General features: G+C 38.2%; 1 protein-coding gene and 1 pseudogene across 1 annotated transcript; one reads left to right on the top strand and one right to left on the bottom strand.

Annotated features, from left to right (window-relative positions):
- The first annotated feature begins 1,609 nt into the window (after positions 1-1,609).
- On the top strand, positions 1,610-14,926 carry LOC145890329 (zinc finger BED domain-containing protein 4-like). The gene is made up of 5 exons (XM_082981325.1): positions 1,610-1,651; positions 1,775-1,897; positions 2,006-2,188; positions 5,907-6,612; positions 14,871-14,926. Exons 1-5 carry the CDS (start codon positions 1,610-1,612, stop codon positions 14,924-14,926), a joined length of 1,110 nt encoding a protein of 369 aa, XP_082837451.1.
- A 1,267-nt stretch (positions 14,927-16,193) lies between these two features.
- Positions 16,194-18,499, bottom strand: LOC145890328 (uncharacterized; annotated as a pseudogene).
- Positions 18,500-18,964: the final 465 nt, after the last annotated feature.

The raw sequence follows: 18,964 nt of genomic DNA, 5'->3' as shown, positions 1-18,964 counted from the left end.
TTTATCATCTGCATCGCCACTTTGTTTCCACTCATTGGTTTGATCGATTTTTGCCAACCTGTATTTTGAAAAAGCTTTGTAGTAATGATTTTGCACATCCTTTTTTGTAGGATAAAATCGTCTATTTGAAAAGACTGGCCCCTTTTCGTTTTTAAATAGTTCATGGACTACATAGCGATTTAGGCTTCGCAAAATTTCCTCAGTATTGATCACTCCCTCATGAACCAGTTCATCTATTTTTGCAATCAACCTTTCATCAACAGGTTGTAGAAATCCAGCAGCCTTAATCATAAAAAGTAAAGATTATTTTATGTTTACACTATTTTCTACCTTATGCTGCAAGCCATTTCTTTCACCAATTGTCCATCATTGTTTGATAATAGATCTTTAATAATGGCATTTGCTCTTTTCTTAATGAGTATGTCTTGTAAGCATGACCAGGGGCGTATCCAGGAATTTTTCAACGGTAAGTATAAACTATTGTGGGCGAGAATCGCAAAATACGAACGCCAATCGTCACATAAACGGTGGCTTCCTGGCTTGCGCAATTGTGTAACGCTATGGAAAGTTATGGAATGGAAAGTTTGAACTAACATTCAAGGTTTACTGTTAACTTTACAACAATTTTACCGTAAGACAAAATTAAGCAATACAAATATCATAAATATAAACTAACCACTGTCTCATTGCCTGCTGGAAGCCATAATTGTTTGGGTACAACTTCGTCATTTGCCGTGACAGAGTTGCTGTACTGTCTTCCTTATCAGCCTTCCGCTTCCTTGGTGTTAGCGGTCTGATGAAAAACAGGCAAAATGCTGAAAATTTCCTTTGTCATACTGGATTTACAAACAAAATTATAATGCGGTCTATGTTATGAGCCATATAGTTTTAAGGTGGTTGTACACAGGATGCGTTTCGGTCCGTTTTCGTCCGTACGCAAACAGAAAGAAGCAGATAGACCAAGTGGCTCTGGTTACATACCTACACTAACCTGGCCATACTTTTCATCAGTGATGTATTTGGACAATTATACAAAGCATCGCAGGCAATATTGTTATAAAACTTATTTGGTTGTATCTGAACTTCCTGCATGTTTAGGACTGAGTCTAACATTTTGCAAGAGGACCCAACTTTGACAGCAGAAGAACAACAAGTTTACTCCGCTTTTTGTGAGGCAGCAGACATTGGTAATACAGTCAACAACATGTTAATAAACTGTTATGGTAAGGTCTTGTATTTTTTTAGGCATCAGTCCTGGTACTTCAGGTAAACAGTCTTGAAGCGTTCGATTACTTGCCTTAATATTACTAATGCGCTATCTGACTCAAAAGAAATCCAATGCTAGTAAAGCGACAAAAACCGAACCTTCATATACTAACAGTCTGACTCCATGTACGAAATTATTCTCTGTTTCTTACCAGTTTAAATATATGTAGGTCTGTTGACAATGTATTCGCCGGCTAACCTCTCACACAGCATACAATACGTCTCACCGATTAACGTAACTAAAAATCCGCGATGTTTTATTCGTACTGTTTCAACGTTTATGTATAAAGATAGGGAATGTGACGCCTTGTAAAGGACGAAGGTGTAAGAGAAGAGAGAAAGAATGATTAGAGGTTCCAAGCAGTGGTTGTTATCGGCGGTGCAGGTACGAGTTCGGTGATTGGAAAACAAAAGGGGAAGTAAAAAGACGAGAAAACGATACACAATACATGCAACGGGGTTTGGCGACAATGTGGCGATAGTCTAAACAAAATGCGGTTACTACAAGGAATTGTTTTACGACCAACACGAGACGCTACAGTCTGAAGTACATGAAATTGGAACACCTGAAGGTTTACAAACCCCCAAAAAACGAAAGCCACAAGCATTAACTGGTCGTTCACCCAGTTCAGTTGGTAAAAAGAGAAGGATTTAAATTAACACTAAAAAATAGTGTTTTAAATTAACAAAAGGATGTTTAAAATAATTTATATCATTTAATTGCAATGATTTTGCATAGGAACAATTGGGTGAAACTTTGGATGCAACCAACGCCCTCTTAAGTACCATGGCATTCCATTATGCCAAAATCATTGAACAACGATTAGATGCAATGCCAAATAACATGCATAAAGCTTTTGTAGCCATTACTCAAGTACTGGCAGATTATGACAAAGTTGAGATGCAGGAAAGTGCGGAGATTGTATAGCTTTGTATTAATTTGTATAAAAACTGCTTTCCTGACACACAACACAAGTATTGGTACTGTTCTTTTCATTTCACTGTTCACTTTCTTTAGTATTTTACTGCCAGTGTTCTGTTCTATTCATTTGCAGTGTTCTTTCATTTCTTTCAATACCTCTCCAATTTGCGTATGCATTCACTGTTCTTTCATGGTCAACATCATTGGCACCAATGTATTCCCTAGTTTCTATAGACTTCTTAAATTTTTGCCCTGCAACCAATTATGTAAAACCACAGTAGCCTTGACATCTTAAGTTGCAGTTTCAACTTAATAATCTGTTCTTCTGGCAAAGATAAAACGTAACTTTATTCACCGACGTTTCGCCTGTTATTCAACAAGGCTTCCTCAAGGTGCAGTTTCAACGTTTGCCATTATTGTTGATCTAAGTACCCGCCATCTTTGAGCAAGAATACCAAAGGCATTTTCTGCAAAAATAAAGGTTAAGCTGCTGTAAATTAAACATGCAAATATAATTTTACCTATACAGCGCCGAGCTCGACTTAATCTGTAGTTAAATATTTTTTTTGTCATCTGAAAGACCTCGATCAGGAAATGGTCGCATTAAATAATGGAAAAGCACATTTGAGGAAGGAAGCATAGCAGGTGGAGGAATGTCTATACCATCTTCAAAGTATTTACTTATTGGAGAATAATGCTTGTCTGGTTTTTGTATGGCAACATGTTTCCCATCAATACTTCCGATACACATCGGTATTCATTTGCAATTTCCATCCATTCAGAGTGATTTGCTGGAGGAGCAATAAAATGTTTTTACTTCATGAAATCTACCTAACCAGCAGCACTTCTTTCACGTGACACAAGTTAACCATCAATTCAATTTTAAATGTTACTACAACAACTTTGTGTCCACGCTTAGAAAACATGTTTCGCTTTTTATTAAAGCATCTTCAGTTCTACAAACAAAATAAACAGAAAAGACATAGTTAGACGCTAAAAATGATAAAACTGGCCGAACAGTAGAAACCTCTGGTGCTAACATACTGCACGACGCTCTGATCAGATGTTACAAGTGACCTACTTTTTTATCACCACAGGCGTACATTGGTTAATCAGGTGAAACAACGATAAAAAGATTGTAATAAAATTAATTTTTGAATGTTGATTTTTGCGTTTAAGTGTTTGTGCCATTTGTCCTCGTATATGTCCAATTGGTCCATGGACGAGTAGCATTCAGCTAGCTTTGGTCTTTCGCTGAATTGTTGATGGTGGTGTACTTCGTAATGGCGGAGTAAAGCACTTTTGTCACCCGTGGCCCTGGTGTTAAAAGTTCTCCACATTTGTCGATGTTGGTTCCATCTGGTGGAAAACTTGTTTTTCGCTTAATTGGTCGTGGAGCTTCACCAAACCAGACGGAGTGCCGACATGATGAACCTCGTCCACCATGAAGTGTCCACACAGGCCGCAGCTACCACAAGGCTTTGAATAGCCCGGCCCCGTGTGGGTGACTGTGGCAGTTGCTATAAAGGAAGTTAGCCAACTTTGCAATGTCCGTGGTTTTTTAAAAGTTACCCTGGCATTCGGTTCCAGTTCTTTGGCAGAAAGCGACATATAGCTTGGGAAGGATGTACCCCAGTATATACACTTGTCGGCGCCGGTATTTTCCTCGTGGTTGTTTTTAGGCCCAAACCTCTCCTTCCAATTACGCGCAATAGCAATGAGTATTTTCGTACTCAATGTAATCTTCTTGCTGCTCATTTAAGCGGCGCATCCTTACAGCCTCCCCGTACACAATTGCCTTAAAGATGTGCTGGGGATGATGTGACCTTCCATTGATGAATGTACGCCCAACACTTGTCGGCTTAGTGAAGTCTTTGGTTTTAAAACCCAGACACGAAATTGAAATGCCAAGTCCCGAAATATCATAATCAGCCCACTTACCCCTTGAGCTCCAATTTCCATTTTCTGCAAACAGCAAGAGGATACGTGCAATGATTTTGCACGGGAACAATTGGGTGAAACTTTGCACACAACTAATGCTTTGCATTCCATTATGCTAAAATTATAGAACAAAGATTATATGCATTGCCATTACTCTAATACTGGCAGATGCACAAGTATTGGTACTGTTCTTTTCATTTCACTTTCTTTAGTTCCATTTTATGCATTCACTGTTATTTTATTACGAAAAAAACAAGGGTTGTGCCCTGTGAAACTATGTTGTACTTCCCCCTGGCTGCTGCTGAAGTAAGTCCCTTATATGCCTTGCATACAAGGAATGGTGGTGAAATTTTTGATGTTGGGAAGACATGCAGTTTCCTCTTGTCGCCAAGCTCCCTCAACAAGTTCACCATTTTACTTCATAGGCACCAATCAAAGAAAAACCACTGATCTGCAATTGTTTTGTACATGTGCGCAGCAGCAGCAGTCATCGGTCCTTGGTCTGTGTACAATGTCCTTAACGGATGGTTCGGTATTCTGTCGATCCGTTTTTAGATGCGATTTACGCACGGAAACGCAATACGCAGTCTGTGCACAGCCGCCTTTATGCAAAAACAGCTGAGCAGTCTTTGGGCCTTCTGTATTTATGACAAAATGCAATGTACATAAAACGCACACAAAGTTACTCTCGTTTACTTTCTGTGTATAACATCAGTCCGGATGAGCCTTTGCTAATATATGCAGTGGTTGCTTCCTCAAATGAGTGTAGATTTTCGCTTCACATGTACCTAAAAGCACTTGTTTACTGGAATTCCATGCTCCGTTTGTTTTTTGGAAAGTTCCTAAACGTTTCGTACATGAATTGGCCATTTACAAGCAGTTTTTGAAATCATCATATTCTTTGGCACAACATCATTTGAGCCATCCACAAATTTAACACAAACAGTGAAGTAGCACAAATCAAAACAAAGTTTATGTGGCAAAGTCATTAGTGATGCACCGAAACAGTCTTAACATGCACTGTGAATCTACTCTATCATGTAATATAAAATAGTGACGCACAACTCAGTTTGTCAGAGAGTTATGGATTTTTTTATGGTTGAAAAGTCCGATCCTTCTACAGCTGTATGCAAACTGTGCGTCGACGTCATAAGATCTCGCGTATCGCGAGGAAGAAAAGGTAGTTCTCGAACATGGACAACCTCGTCGCTAATTAGCCATTCTTCTGAATATGAACCCTACATGTTCCAAATTGGTACCAACGAAGGTAACAATTTTAGAAAAGCTGCGCTCAGCAAAACCCTGGCCAATCGATCATATGATGGCGATAGATAACCAGCCGTGATTTCGTTCATTAATTTATTTCCGAAGCTATGCTGCCGAAGATTTATGAAGATCAAAGACAGATGATTCAAAGTAGTTTAAACGCTGCTGTACACATTTCACTCACATCTAATATTTGGACGGCACCAAACAATATCGAGTCTTTCATCAGTCTCGGTGGGCATTGGATTTCTTCCGAATTTGAGAAAAAATACACGTTGTGATACCGTGCATTGCTTCATTCACATCAATGATTCTGTGTTTAAAGAAAATGTTGGCAAGATGTCGAAAGATTGTAGGCTATTTTGAACATTCTTCTCTCTAAAAGGAATCCAAGACGATCTTAAAATGGATAAACTCCAACCCATACAAGATATTAGAACGAGGTGGAACTCCACATATTATATACTTGATCGTTTAATTCGGATCAAACGCGCTATTCAACTTGGCTCAGATTCTTCATCCATTTGAAGAATTAACCAAATTAGTGAGTAAAAATTTCTCACTTCTATCAGAAGTTATACCAAGTGTCGCTGCCTTGAAGCGTTATTTATCCAAAGCAGTACACGATAGTGAAATTCGAAGCATAAAGGAGGATTTGTTACAGTCTGTAGAAAAACGTTTTGCAAGCGCTTTTCAAAACAAACACATGCTCATTTCAACTATAATTGATCCCCGGTTTGAAAGTGTTTTTTTCGATGGAAATGCTCACTGCCATGCCAAACTGATTTTGATCGAAGAGCTGCAGCATATGACTGCATCACATGAAGGTAGCAGAGAAAGCAGTTGTTCGCCGAAGGAGGAATCGCCTGCTAGCACTTTGTCTAAAGCAGAGAGTGATATATGGTCTTGTTTTACCGAGATAGTACACGACATGCAGGTGGAATCACATGATCTGAATAAAGCGCTTTTATCTACAGAGCTTACTAGGATCAGTTCGGAATTGGATTCTTATTTAGCATTGCCTTTAATTCCGCGTTGCATGGACCCAAACGTATGGTGGAAGAAACATACATCGACCTTCCCAATGCTGTCACTTATTGCTAGGAAGTACTTGTGTGCTCCTGCATCATCAGTATATGGTGAAAGAACGTTCAGTGAAGCAGGAACTGTTTATGAAGATAAACGTAATCGACTACTGCTGCGAAATGCTGAAAGGAACATACAGCATTCACACAACTGAATTCTATTGTCGAGTTTAGCGCGGCTTCAATGCAAACTAATTTTAGTTAGTACTGTGAAATTTGATTGTGGCACAACTGTTGTGTAAAGTTTTCCTATTTCTATTCTAAGACATTAAAAAAATATAAGGAACATATTTGTAGTGTTCGTACAGTTTTTATACCAGCACATACTAAACTATGCGTTTTGCCGAATTTTGCAAAAATATTCGAAATATATTACTTTAAAACTTGCAACTAGTGCACTTTATAAATGCCAACTAGACTAGAATCAACAATGCAATTTTACATGACACATCCAATTTAATGTTTCATTGTCACAACCTGCAAAAGCATGCTCGTTTGCATGATACACAAACTTGCTAATCTGTTGCTGGGTGAATTGACAGAGAAAAGTGCGAACGGGTATTTAACAAGTTACAATGAAAAAAGGATGCGAGTTCGAGTTCTGCAGGAAAGCCTTACTCCTTCGGTCCGTTTGTGCCAAATGTGTAAAGAATTTAATAGTTATCGTCTTGGTTTTGCTGCGACGGTGATTGTTTTCTGCGTAAAACTAAATGTACATCTACAACAATTTTAAATGTTACTAGAACAACTTTGTGTCCACGCTTCTGGTTTTAGAAAACATGTTTCTCTTTTTATTAAAGCATCTTCAGTTCTACAAACAAAATAAACAGAAAAAACATAGTTAGACGCTAAAAACGATAAAACTGGCCGAACAGCAGAAACCTCTGGTGCTAACATACGCCTGTGGTGATAAAAAAGTAGGTCACTTGTAACATCTGATCAGAGCTCAGTTTATACGATGAGCTACTGATAAGACCTTTCATTTTGTTAAGCAAGGTGCTGGGTCGTTTGTTGTCAAGTGGGGTTTGGTGAAACAGTTCGTGGATTTCAGAAATTGGGTTTGTGTCGTCGCTTTAAGGGTGGAGCCTTCCCACGCTAAAATCACTTCCGGAACGAGTTCGACTTGTTCCTGTTTGAATGAAGCAACTAACAAGTTGAATTTGTCCGTCTCTGAGGTTATATTGTGGTTTTAAAAAATATTGTCAATGGAACCCCGGGTTGAAAATTATTGGTATCGGATAACTAAAAATTAAAACCGCACAGCAAATTTTTGCAACAAAACAACAGAACACAAAAAGATATTTACAATTTGCCTTCTCATTCTACTTGGGATAATAGCGTCTTCCTCTTTTATAGATCGGATATGGTGGTAATTTATTTAGTAACTCTTCTTCGATGCTGCAAGTGCTCGAAAAGGAGCCAATAAATATACATAGGAGAAGCAGGGTTCGAATTAGCAGTTCGCAAATTGCGAACCGTTTTAGAGTTGTTGCGACCCGTTTTCGGAATTATTGCGAAACAATTTTACGAAGCTGATTATAAATTAGGTGCAGTATTTTCGCCCTATTCCTGTCAACATATCCTTGCTGCAAGTTTTTTTCGGCTAGTTTCCTTATCTACCTTTCTTTGTTCACTATCTTGTGGTAACCTAAATGCTTTGTCAGTGAAACGATAGCGATGTATTCTGCAAAAGTAGCTACAGTCTGTAAGTGGGAAAAAGAATTTGGAGTTAACCATGGTCAGTGGCAAAGCTTTACGCATAAAATGTGAAATATGCGAAAAGTTTAATGAACGTATAAAGTAAATGAAAAACTACAATGCAGCGTGGTCCGAGTCAGTGAAACGCGACAGTGTGAAGAAGCACATTACATCTGCTTCTCACGTTATGGCCGTAAACAAAGATGAAGAGATGTCACGTGCTGACTTGCAGCCGGTGGACTATTACGTCCAGGAGATCGCTTTCTGTCGCAGAAAGCTGTTGATTTGTCTTTGGTTTTCTCGAAGGACGCGCTCAGCGCCCACAAACTTCGTCCCGTTGTCTGAATACAAATGAAAAACAGGACCGCGGCGAGCGATGAAACGTCGCATGGCGTTGATAAACGACGTTGAAAGATCCAGTGCAACCTCCAAATGGATCGCGCGAGTAGTCGTGCACGTAAAAACGCAGCCGTATCGCTTGACGTCGCTACGACGCGCTCTTACTGTAAACGGACCAAAAAAGTCAATTCCTGTATGCGTAAAAGGTGGCTCGTCGACTTGAAGTCTGCACAGCGGCAGATCAGCCATGCGCAAACCAAGCACTTGCTCAGGACTCTACGCGTTGCCACCCGAGCATTAACGATCCAAAATTTTTGACAAATAGAATTTAGCGAGCATTAACGCCGGAATGGCCTAGCTCATTGCAGTGGTAGTCGATGAGTGTGGAATAATTGCAGGATGTCTCGCTTCGTAGCTTATTGGGGCGTTTTCCAATCTTCCTCCCACTCGTAACACGCCATTCACCAGCACTGGATCCAGCTTGTAAATGGGCGACGCCTTATATGCGCCTCCATAACGTGCTACGTTGCGCGTTTTCGGCATCTCGTAACTCCTCTGCAGTCACTGAGGCATTTGAAAATTTAAATATTTCCTTATTTTCTTTTAAGGTAATTACGAACACGCAAAATCGCCTTTAGACGTCTCCACGACGAAAAGTATTCTATGAACTGGTCAGTTGGTACTTTATCCCGTTGCGGTAAGAAAAACTTCAACTTATGTGGCAAGATCAAAACTCTTGTAAATCGCTTCGTCGGCAGGTTCCTTTGCAAACAAATTGGGCCATTTATCTGGGCTCATTTTCAAAAACGAAGGCCCGTCGTGCCACATTCCTGACTTGAGAGTCATTCCACGCGAAGCTTGATCTGGCGGATTTAAGTGGGTTGGGACGTGTCGCCAGTCCAGCCGAGCTTAAAGTACAACCGGTGCTACAAACCCTAGGGGGTCGAACAGTGAATTTGTTATGGCAAGCATTCCGCGGCGGGACAGAGGTTAGTCAGGCAAATCGACATTAAACCTGAAATCATCGTCAGAAACGTTCCAACCGATCCCAAGGACTCTTTCCTGCACTTGACCAGGAAGCGTGACGTCCTGTACAGCTTCAGCTCTCTTTCTTCGTTGCTGATATCCATTTTGTCAATTTAAAGCCACCCGTTGTCAACCTGGCAATGATCCAGAACTTCTCCAATAGTGGATAGTGTCTTGGCAATACGATTAACCAGCAAGTATGATTTCGCATTTATTGACCAGGATTTCATGCAGTTTCGAAGGTGTCTTTGCCTAGTTTACCAGAGTGTTGCTGTTGCGACCTATATGCCAAATGTTGTTAACTTAACGTTGGATACTATTTGACTAATTCATTTGACATAAGACCGTTGTGTTCCTAAACTGATTTTAATTTCAAACCTTAGACTAAGGATACGCGATTATATTGAGGAGTATATCGAATCTAAACTATAAGTTACGTGATCACGAGATAAACTGATTGAGACTTGATGTTAGTCGAGAAATACACTAAATCAAGTCGGTTCGAAATTACCACGACAGAAGCTATTATCTTATCTGATGGACAGCAGCCCATTCTCTTCACAAAACAATTACTTGAAAACCAAACCATAACAAGCGATGCATTACAACAATTATGTGAGAAGCGGACCTTCTGTAAACAATCACTGTACGGTTCGCGTACAGATCTCGTGCGAACACAAAGACTGTTGGTCAGTGAAAGTGATCGCGTGAGAATAGCGTGGAATGTTTGAAAAAACACAATTCTACCATTCATTAGGGGATGAGGTGACCAACGAATGCATATCTCTATTTACCGCAGTATAAGTCGAATTTGAGAGGTCCCGAACTTTAATGACGTAATTTGGCTATTTGTGATCAATGTTCATGATATGTCCATGTTACGTAAACATGTAAACGTAACAGTTGCGACAAGTTATACCGAGCAAATTTGGTGCATGATGGTCACCAATTAGTAAATAGGGCGAAATCCGCCACGGAAGTAATAAATCCGAATTCGTGCGCAACCATGATGAGTCGGGTGCATTTGCTCGGTCGCAGTGAGTTCAAGTCAGCGCGCCGATATTTGTTTGTTTACGACCTCTCTTAACAAGATTAATTAACCATTTTACAAAGAAACCTATTTGACTAATTCATTTGACATTAGGCCGGACGGGAGTTCTAACTTTTGAGTTTCATGACCTGATTAAAACCTGACATCAAGTTATTACAAGCAGAGCCTCCTACTACAGTGAGTAGCCTCGGATGTTTGCTCCACCCATTTATTCACTCTATCGTCAGGGTTCGGTTTGTCCTCGGCAGGATCCATGTTTCCATCCACCGAACGACCAAAAAGTTCGCAAATGTCGAATACGGAGTTCGAAAACGATGTTACGACGCACACTCGGGCTACGCTTGCTAAACTGCCAGTGCCACGTACAGTTTATTTCCAGAGTGAAATACGCGCATCACGAAAAATAACGCGGTTTTCTGCAACACAGTAATCTAACATGACTCACCAACAAAATAGCGCCACACAGCTAACCGAACTGTGGCGTAAAGCAAGCCTTAATGCAATCCATAAAGAGCAGCTGGTAAATCAGAGCACATGTATCACAACAACTAACTAACTAAAAGAAAGCCCGCCGTCACATCAAGACAATGGCACTGTACTGACCAACAAAGGCACACATTATTACGCAACTATGACTGTGCTCCTGGGTGCAAAACTGGACAAAATTATGAATGTTTTCCATTGTCCTTTACTTGAGTTTTATTGCAAAAAAATAAACAAAATGGTCAAAACATGTTGTCACACTATAAATTGATTTAGTGAAATGCAATGTGGATATGTACCTCCAGTCCTTCTTCAATTTCAAAAACAGCATCTAAATTGGTCATTAATTCTCGAAGTATCGACTGACGATAACAAATATTTTTCAATAACTTAAATTGTTTTAATACACCTACAAGTTTGTTTGTTTTTGTTTAAATTTACATACAAACTTTATTTCCCCTAGTTCCGGATACTTCTCAATAATCTTCGAGACACTTCCATCTTCTAATTTAGAAATTTTATTACTCCGTTTTTTGAATGATTCATCTGAAATACATCTACACACCGAAGGTGCCCAATACAAGAGACATATCACAAATACCTCAATATACTAGTAGCCTTCTGGCCACCCCAATTTTGTTTGGAAATATTCTGTATACGTCAGTTTCAGTCATGAAAACTGTAAATGGTAAACAAAATATTTATCACATTTTGAAGTTTGAATGTAAACTGGGGCCAAACATATTGAAGCAAATCAATGCTAAAAATTTTCACAACAGTGTTGTCTGGTGTAACAACAAAAGCATTTAGGTTAGAGTAATATTTACAATTTTTTTTTTCATGAAAAACAGCAATGTATGCTTGTACTGCATTTTTAGAAGTCATTTGTCATTGTGCACCTGGTTACAGTTTCTCTTGTTTGCCAAAAACAATTGCCGGGTCTGATGACTCATGAAGGGGGACTACTATTGATGAACAGAAAAAAATTGATTGCAGCTGCATTAAGACAGCACATTGGGGGTTTTTGCTACATTGTCAGTCCTAGGGGGTGTACAAACAGCCCCGGTGGGGCCTAAAGACAGTTAGAGGGTTGGTGGCTTCACTTAATCGCAAATGGAGGGTACTTTAGCAGTTAAAAGTAGTTATCTCGATTATAAATTTGGCCGGAATTCCTAGTCAAGGGTCGGCACTAACAGAAAATCACAAATTGACCATACTTTATGTGATTCATTTTTCCACAAAATCTACCTCAATATTTGGGTAGTTTTTCAGCTACATGTTCAACAGCACCCTCTACCAATTTACTGCCTGACTAATAACCCTGAAAACTGCCCTGGCAACAGCCTGTTCATCTGCGCTCATTCAACCAAAACACTGGCGCCCATGCATGACCCATTGCATTGTTACACATAATTTTACTCTGTTACGCAGGGAAATACAGAGATGCGGCCTTTATTGAATTGTTTTACTAATACAGTGCCATTTGTATAAATTATTCCATTTCGTTTAATTTTTCCCACAAGTTACTACTGAATTTAGCACACAACACAAAATCAGGCAATTGTTCATGTTCTTGTAGGTCAAGAATGTTTAAGACACTTGTGTCATCGACGCTTTCACTTCACTTCACAATGGAGTCTTGGCTTCAAGAATCGTACCTTGCAGAACAAACTCCAAAATATCACAAAAACATTAAAAAAGAAATCACCCAGCGCTGCACGTTTTCACCATTACCCACAATTCAATGAACTGACGACAAAAGTCTTCTTTGTTGCGTCATACGAAGCGAACCAATACCTACTTCTCTGACAAATGACGCAACGAAATAAAAATCGAACTTTTTGCTTTTGTTAGATATATCAGTATATATGTAGTCGAATAAGTAAACTAGACAATGTGCTGTCTGGCCGTTTTTGTTTTTTTGGACAAAACTCTTCTTTTTTAGAAAATTTTTAAATTTCCCTTTTGTACTCCCGTTGCAACTTTCTTCCAACCAAACAAACACATTTTGTCAATGTGCAGAAACCCCTAAACTTTCATACCTAAACCTAAAGATCACCCAAATCCATGCAAAAAAAGGTTGTTTGTGCAAGGAACCAAAAAAATGAATTGCAATGCAAAAATCCATGTGCAAGAAATAATAAAGTTTACACAGTTTCAGGTATTTGAAATGTAGGCCTACCAAATTTGTCACTTGTTTTTTTAAACAAAAATGATCTATGAGCAATTTACCTTCTTTTTAGTCATACACTTGGTCAGAGAACTGACTTGCAGCATTCAATTTCCAACAAATGTTGTTGGGGAGGTATGTGCTTGCATAGAAAATACCAAAACAATAAGTACCCTTTACCTATCATCAATAAAGGCTGCTGGATTTCTGCAATCTATTGATGAAAGGCTAATAGCAAAAATTGATGAACTGTCTAAAAACATTGTATTTTATTGTAATTGACGCTATTTGTTTGGATTTGTCACATATCTAAACCAGGGACTGTGTTTAATGTCAAAAATAAAAAGTACTCTTACTCTGTGTGGTTTATAACACAGCACACTTACTGATTGTGGGTCTTCTGCATTTACTCTACAAAATATGGGCACGTATAAAATTAATACTTGTTAAGCAAATCATGTTTGAGGTAACAAATAAAACAGTACACTTACTGATTGTGGAGCTTCTGCATTACTCTACAAAATATGGGCACGTATAAAATTAATACTTGTTAAGCAAATCATGTTTGAGGTAACAAATAAAACAGCACACTTACTGATTGTGGAGCTTTTGCATTACTCTACAAAATAAAGGAATAGTTTTACAAGCAATGAATGGGCATGTATAAAATTAATACTTCTTAAGATAACAGCACACTTACTGAAATTGGAGCTTCTGCATTACTCTACAAAATAAAGGAATAGTTTTACAAGCAATGAATGGGCACGTATAAAATTAATGCTTGTTAAGCAAATCATGTTTGAGGTAACAAATAAAACAGCACACTTACTGATTGTGGAGCTTCTGCATTACTCCACAAAAAAAGGAATAGTTTCACAAGCAATGAATGGGCACATATAAAATTAATACTTCTTAAGATAACAGCACACTTACTGAAATTGGAGCTTCTGCATTACTCTACAAAATAAAGGAATAGTTTTACAAGCAATGAATGGGCACGTATAAAATTAATGCTTGTTAAGCAAATCATGTTTGAGGTAACAAATAAAACAGCACACTTACTGATTGTGGAGCTTGTGCATTACTCTACAAAATAAAGGAATAGTTTTACAAGCAATGCTTGTTAAGCAAATCATGTTTGAGGTAATAAATACTGATTGTGGAGCTTCTGCATTACTCTACAAAATAAAGGAATAGTTTTACAAGCAATGAATGGGCACGTATAAAATTAATACTTCTTAAGCAAATCATGTTTGAGGTAATAAATAAAACAGTACACGTACTGATTGTGGAGCTTCTGCATTACTCTACAAAATAAAGGAATAGTTTTACAAGCAATGAATGGGCACGTATAAAATTAATGCTTGAGGTAACAAATAAAACAGCACACTTACTGATTGTGGAGCTTCTGTATTACTCTACAAAATAAAGGAATAATTTTGTTAAGCAAAAGCAGACTTTCAGCCAGCTCACTTGTGTTTAAAGTAAGAAATTTAACAGCACACTACTGTTTTGTGGATCTCCTGCATTACTCTATGGTTACAAGCAAAATAAATACTTATGAAGCAAACTCAGATTTTCACCAAATTAACTTGTGTTTAAAGTAAGAAAAAAACATGCACGTACTGTATCTGCACTGGTCTGCAAAACAAAGGGATATTAATGTATATAATCTATAGTTTAGCTGTATAGGTCATGTAAAATCTCAGGAAACAGCAACACAAAAGCTCGGGAAAACAGTAAACTTATTGTAAATAAAAAAGTAAACTTACTACGCTTGTACATTCCTCATATTGCTGTAAAACAAAAGGCTGCAATATGGGAACCAGTACAATTTAATGAAAAAACAACACTACTTGAGTTTAGTAGATATGATAAATGGTGCTTACTATGCTTTGTCTTTCCACATTTGCCTGTCAAACAAATGGATACGTTAAATATGAAATGATAACATTTTGTAGCCAAAAGTTGGATGCACATGATGGAGCCTAATATGCTAATTTTTGATATGCTAGTGCTTAGTTACATTTCTTGTTAATTTGTGACAAGATAAAGTTTACGAATAATATATTTTACTCCTATTTGTGATTAATGATGTGAAGAGGAAAAATACAGATTTGTTTTAAAAGGTTTGTACTTACAGCTCAGCACATACAGTCATGTTTCACCACTAACATTTCTAAGTTTTAAAACCAAAAAGGTGTGTGTGAAATGTAACACCTAATCATACCTCTGCAACTTTCTGAACTTGGAGTATGGCAGAAATCTAAAATTAAAAAAAATTAACAAACATTTCAAACCGGTAGGCCATTAGTATTACCTCTTTCGAATCTGTTTAAAAGACCTTTGTTACACATATTGTTTTGATGCATTTGCAGAATATAGTACTTTGCACTTACGGTTTCATTTTTGTTGTTGTACACAACAATAGTATTTACATTATTTTTTTGTACTTTAATTTCCATTTTTTCCTGCATGATTGAACAAAATACAATCAACAGTTGGAAGTTTCGGCGCATGATAATCGCACCCTGCACAGAAACCGTGTTCATGTCGTTATATTCCCGCCATTTCTTCCATGACGTAACATTTCACATTGTTACATCAAAACAAAAATTTATTTTACAATGCTTTTCACAATAAAAACAACATTACCTAAAATGTAAGTCAAAAGTCGTGGCAACGATGGGCCACCATACTGCATACTGTCCACGAGTTTTTGAAGCCGCGGCTTGTCTTTGCATAAGCTTTAACCGCATGTCATCCTCTACTTCCAAGTGATTACGATGTTTCGTTTTTAATATACTCATTGCGCTGAATCCGGCTTCACGCAGCCATGTGGTTGAAAACGGGATAAGTTGTTGAATAACAAGATTTGACATAGTCGGGTACCTTGAGTGCATTGACACCCAAAAGTAAATATTTGGGTGTTTTGCTTTAAACGAGTTAAAAGAAATGCGGTTTGCCGTCGGTAAGTTCTTCAGCAATACGAAGGGGCAGTTCCTTCAAGTCTATGACAGAAAAAGGATCTATTATCCAGTCTTGTTCTTTGGACGGCGTCAGGATGTTGCCATAGTAGTGCTCAAACTTTGTGCTGAGCTGCTGAAGGTGTCCAATGATGGTATTTTGCATGGACAAATGTCTGTCAGCAATGAATTGTTGTAGTTCTGGAAACATGTCAAACTCGCGGTAATTTTAGCAGTATAATTGTAAAGTCAGAACCCTGCATTGATTGATTCAAACAGTTCAGCGAATGAAATATGTCGGCTAAGTAAGCCACGTTTGTAATGAACTTTTCCTGATCAAACTGTTCAGCCAAGGCCAAGTGATTCTGCTTGTCTAGAAAATAACAATTTCTTTTCGCAGTTCATAAACTCGCTTGAGTTCTCGACCACGTGACAGCAGTAGCAATCCTGTGTGATCCGCACTCATCTCATCACTCTCATCACACACAAACAGGAAAATAAACGCTGGTTGAGTGGCCTCGCTTTAATGTAATTTACACACTTTGTCAAAGTATCATGCAGTTCCTCAGATAAATTTTTGGCAGCGTCTGTGCAAAAAACAATGCGTCCAATTTGCATTTGGTGCTTTGTCCTGAATTCTTTTTACCACTCCCGAATTGATTCCAGTACATGCTGCCGCACCATCAGTACATATTCAAGCACATATATTCCAGGATATAGAATTATTCTTAAAGAATATCTTCACCTCTAGTATGCAACTGCAGTGATTTGCACAACAGAAACTTTTCTAATAGGTTCACGGACTTCGCAGCCAAGCTGGATCAACCACTTTTCCCGACAAGTTGGAGCGAGATCTGAAAAATCAAGCTCCCGATGAGGTTTGAATTCACGACCCTGGGCTAACCAGGCCCAACGCTGATCCAGCTTGGCTGCAAAGCCTGTGAACCTTATGATCAGAATATTAGAGCTATGATCGCTAAATATAACGGGCCTGCGCAGTGGGATGAGTAAGCATGGCATTACTTCTCTTCTAATAGGCTACAGTTGAGGCAGGCTGGCAACATCGGTAGACTCTTCTATTTGAAAACCATGGAGAAGCATTTACTTGAATTACAATTTGGTCAAGAACGTCATTGGACATATCTTTAATCGTACGTTTTACTGATGTAGCTGATAGTGAAATTGAATCCAATTTTTTGCTTCCTTTTTCCCCAATCATGATTTTCGCAACTACCTTCATTACTGGATGATTCTTTTCTTAATGATGTTCAAGTTTCTTCATCGATTCTTCTGCTAGAACTTTAAGACAGATTACACACTTTGGTTTGCCATTAAATTCAGTGAAATCAAGGTTTAAAAAAGCCTCATCATATGATCTTTTTCTGGTATTTTTTGCTGCCATTTTTGTATAATATTTAGCTGTACTGACTAGCTGCAAAGCAAACCGTAGCTACAAATTACTTTATCAGTATGCACACTACACCTGCATAAAAACTATTTGGTGTTGCCTCCTTGTCGCAACTATTCTGATTTTTATTATTGAAACACAATGGTTTAATTGTGACACGAGGTAGCAAGCTTTGCTAACTATAACAAAAAAGTATCAGCCTTTTTTTTGGTTATAAATTGAAACGTTAACAAATTTAATATGGTGAGTTAAGGCGACCCCACTTGGCGTGGCGACCACTGATAAAGCGTAGGCTTAAGCGTACCTGTACTTTCTGTTTGTCTTTTTTTTGCAACTTGGTTCTTCTGGTTGAGTTGCATTTGCAGGCATGTCTGCAGTAGCAGCATCAGAAGAAAATGAATTATCTTCTCTGGTACTTTCAATTCTGGAATCCTCTTTAAATATTATAAACCAAAAATATAACTTCTTTCATGGTATTGAGCAAAAGTGCTACAATAATGAAAGACACACTTGAACATTATAAACATTTCACATACCAGGGTTGTCGAAAAAGACTGGGGAGAACTACTGCCATCAGCAAAGTTGTCTACAGATCTACATAAACAGGAAGAACAATAAATCCTTTTTATTACTACATACCATCCACATACCCTCTATGTTTGATCTAAAAATGATAGTTGGTTGTAATACGGTACCAGTGTTTTTTACCGTATGCTGTTCGCAGCGTACGCCAACGCTTTTGACATTGGTCCTCCTGGGCAATGTTTCTCCATGCAGAATCTGTTTTGCATCTAATTTTATGGTCTGGGTTACATGGGTTGTAAAACTTGAGACACAAGGTAAATAAGCTTCATATTAAAACTTTGTTCAATATCCATTGTACTGCACTACTTCCTAGAATAACTTGCATCAGACTACAAAGATAAGCTAACTGTGGAAGATGTCATAACATTAATACCTACAAACAAAAGTGTAGGTCACAAAATAACTTAGTTTAATGTATCCCACCAACAACCCTCAACTTGCAGGGGGTTCTGGTATGTTGCCTTCACAGTTCAACTCCACAAGATTGCAAATTTGAATTCTTTGTAAGTTAAATTAGTCACGACTCGGGAGTCTGTTTTTGAAACTGTGGATTCTTTTGTTGGAATACAAACTTTTAACTTGGAAAACTCGAGTGCTGTGCAGATGTTTTTCACAATAATTTTGACTTATTGACGCAAAATTCCACCATTGTTATACAAACTTCAACAAAGAAGAAGATCACGAACATTTCATACAAGGTTGGATTACACGGAATTTTGATCCTATGAAATATAAATATTTTCCTGTAACGCCTCTGA

This window comes from Ascidia mentula, chromosome 2 (genome assembly GCF_947561715.1).
Source record: "Ascidia mentula chromosome 2, kaAscMent1.1, whole genome shotgun sequence".
Classification (NCBI taxonomy): Eukaryota; Metazoa; Chordata; class Ascidiacea; order Phlebobranchia; family Ascidiidae; genus Ascidia; species Ascidia mentula.
Note: the sequence above shows the minus strand (reverse complement) of the source record. Positions and strands in the feature narration are given on the sequence as shown.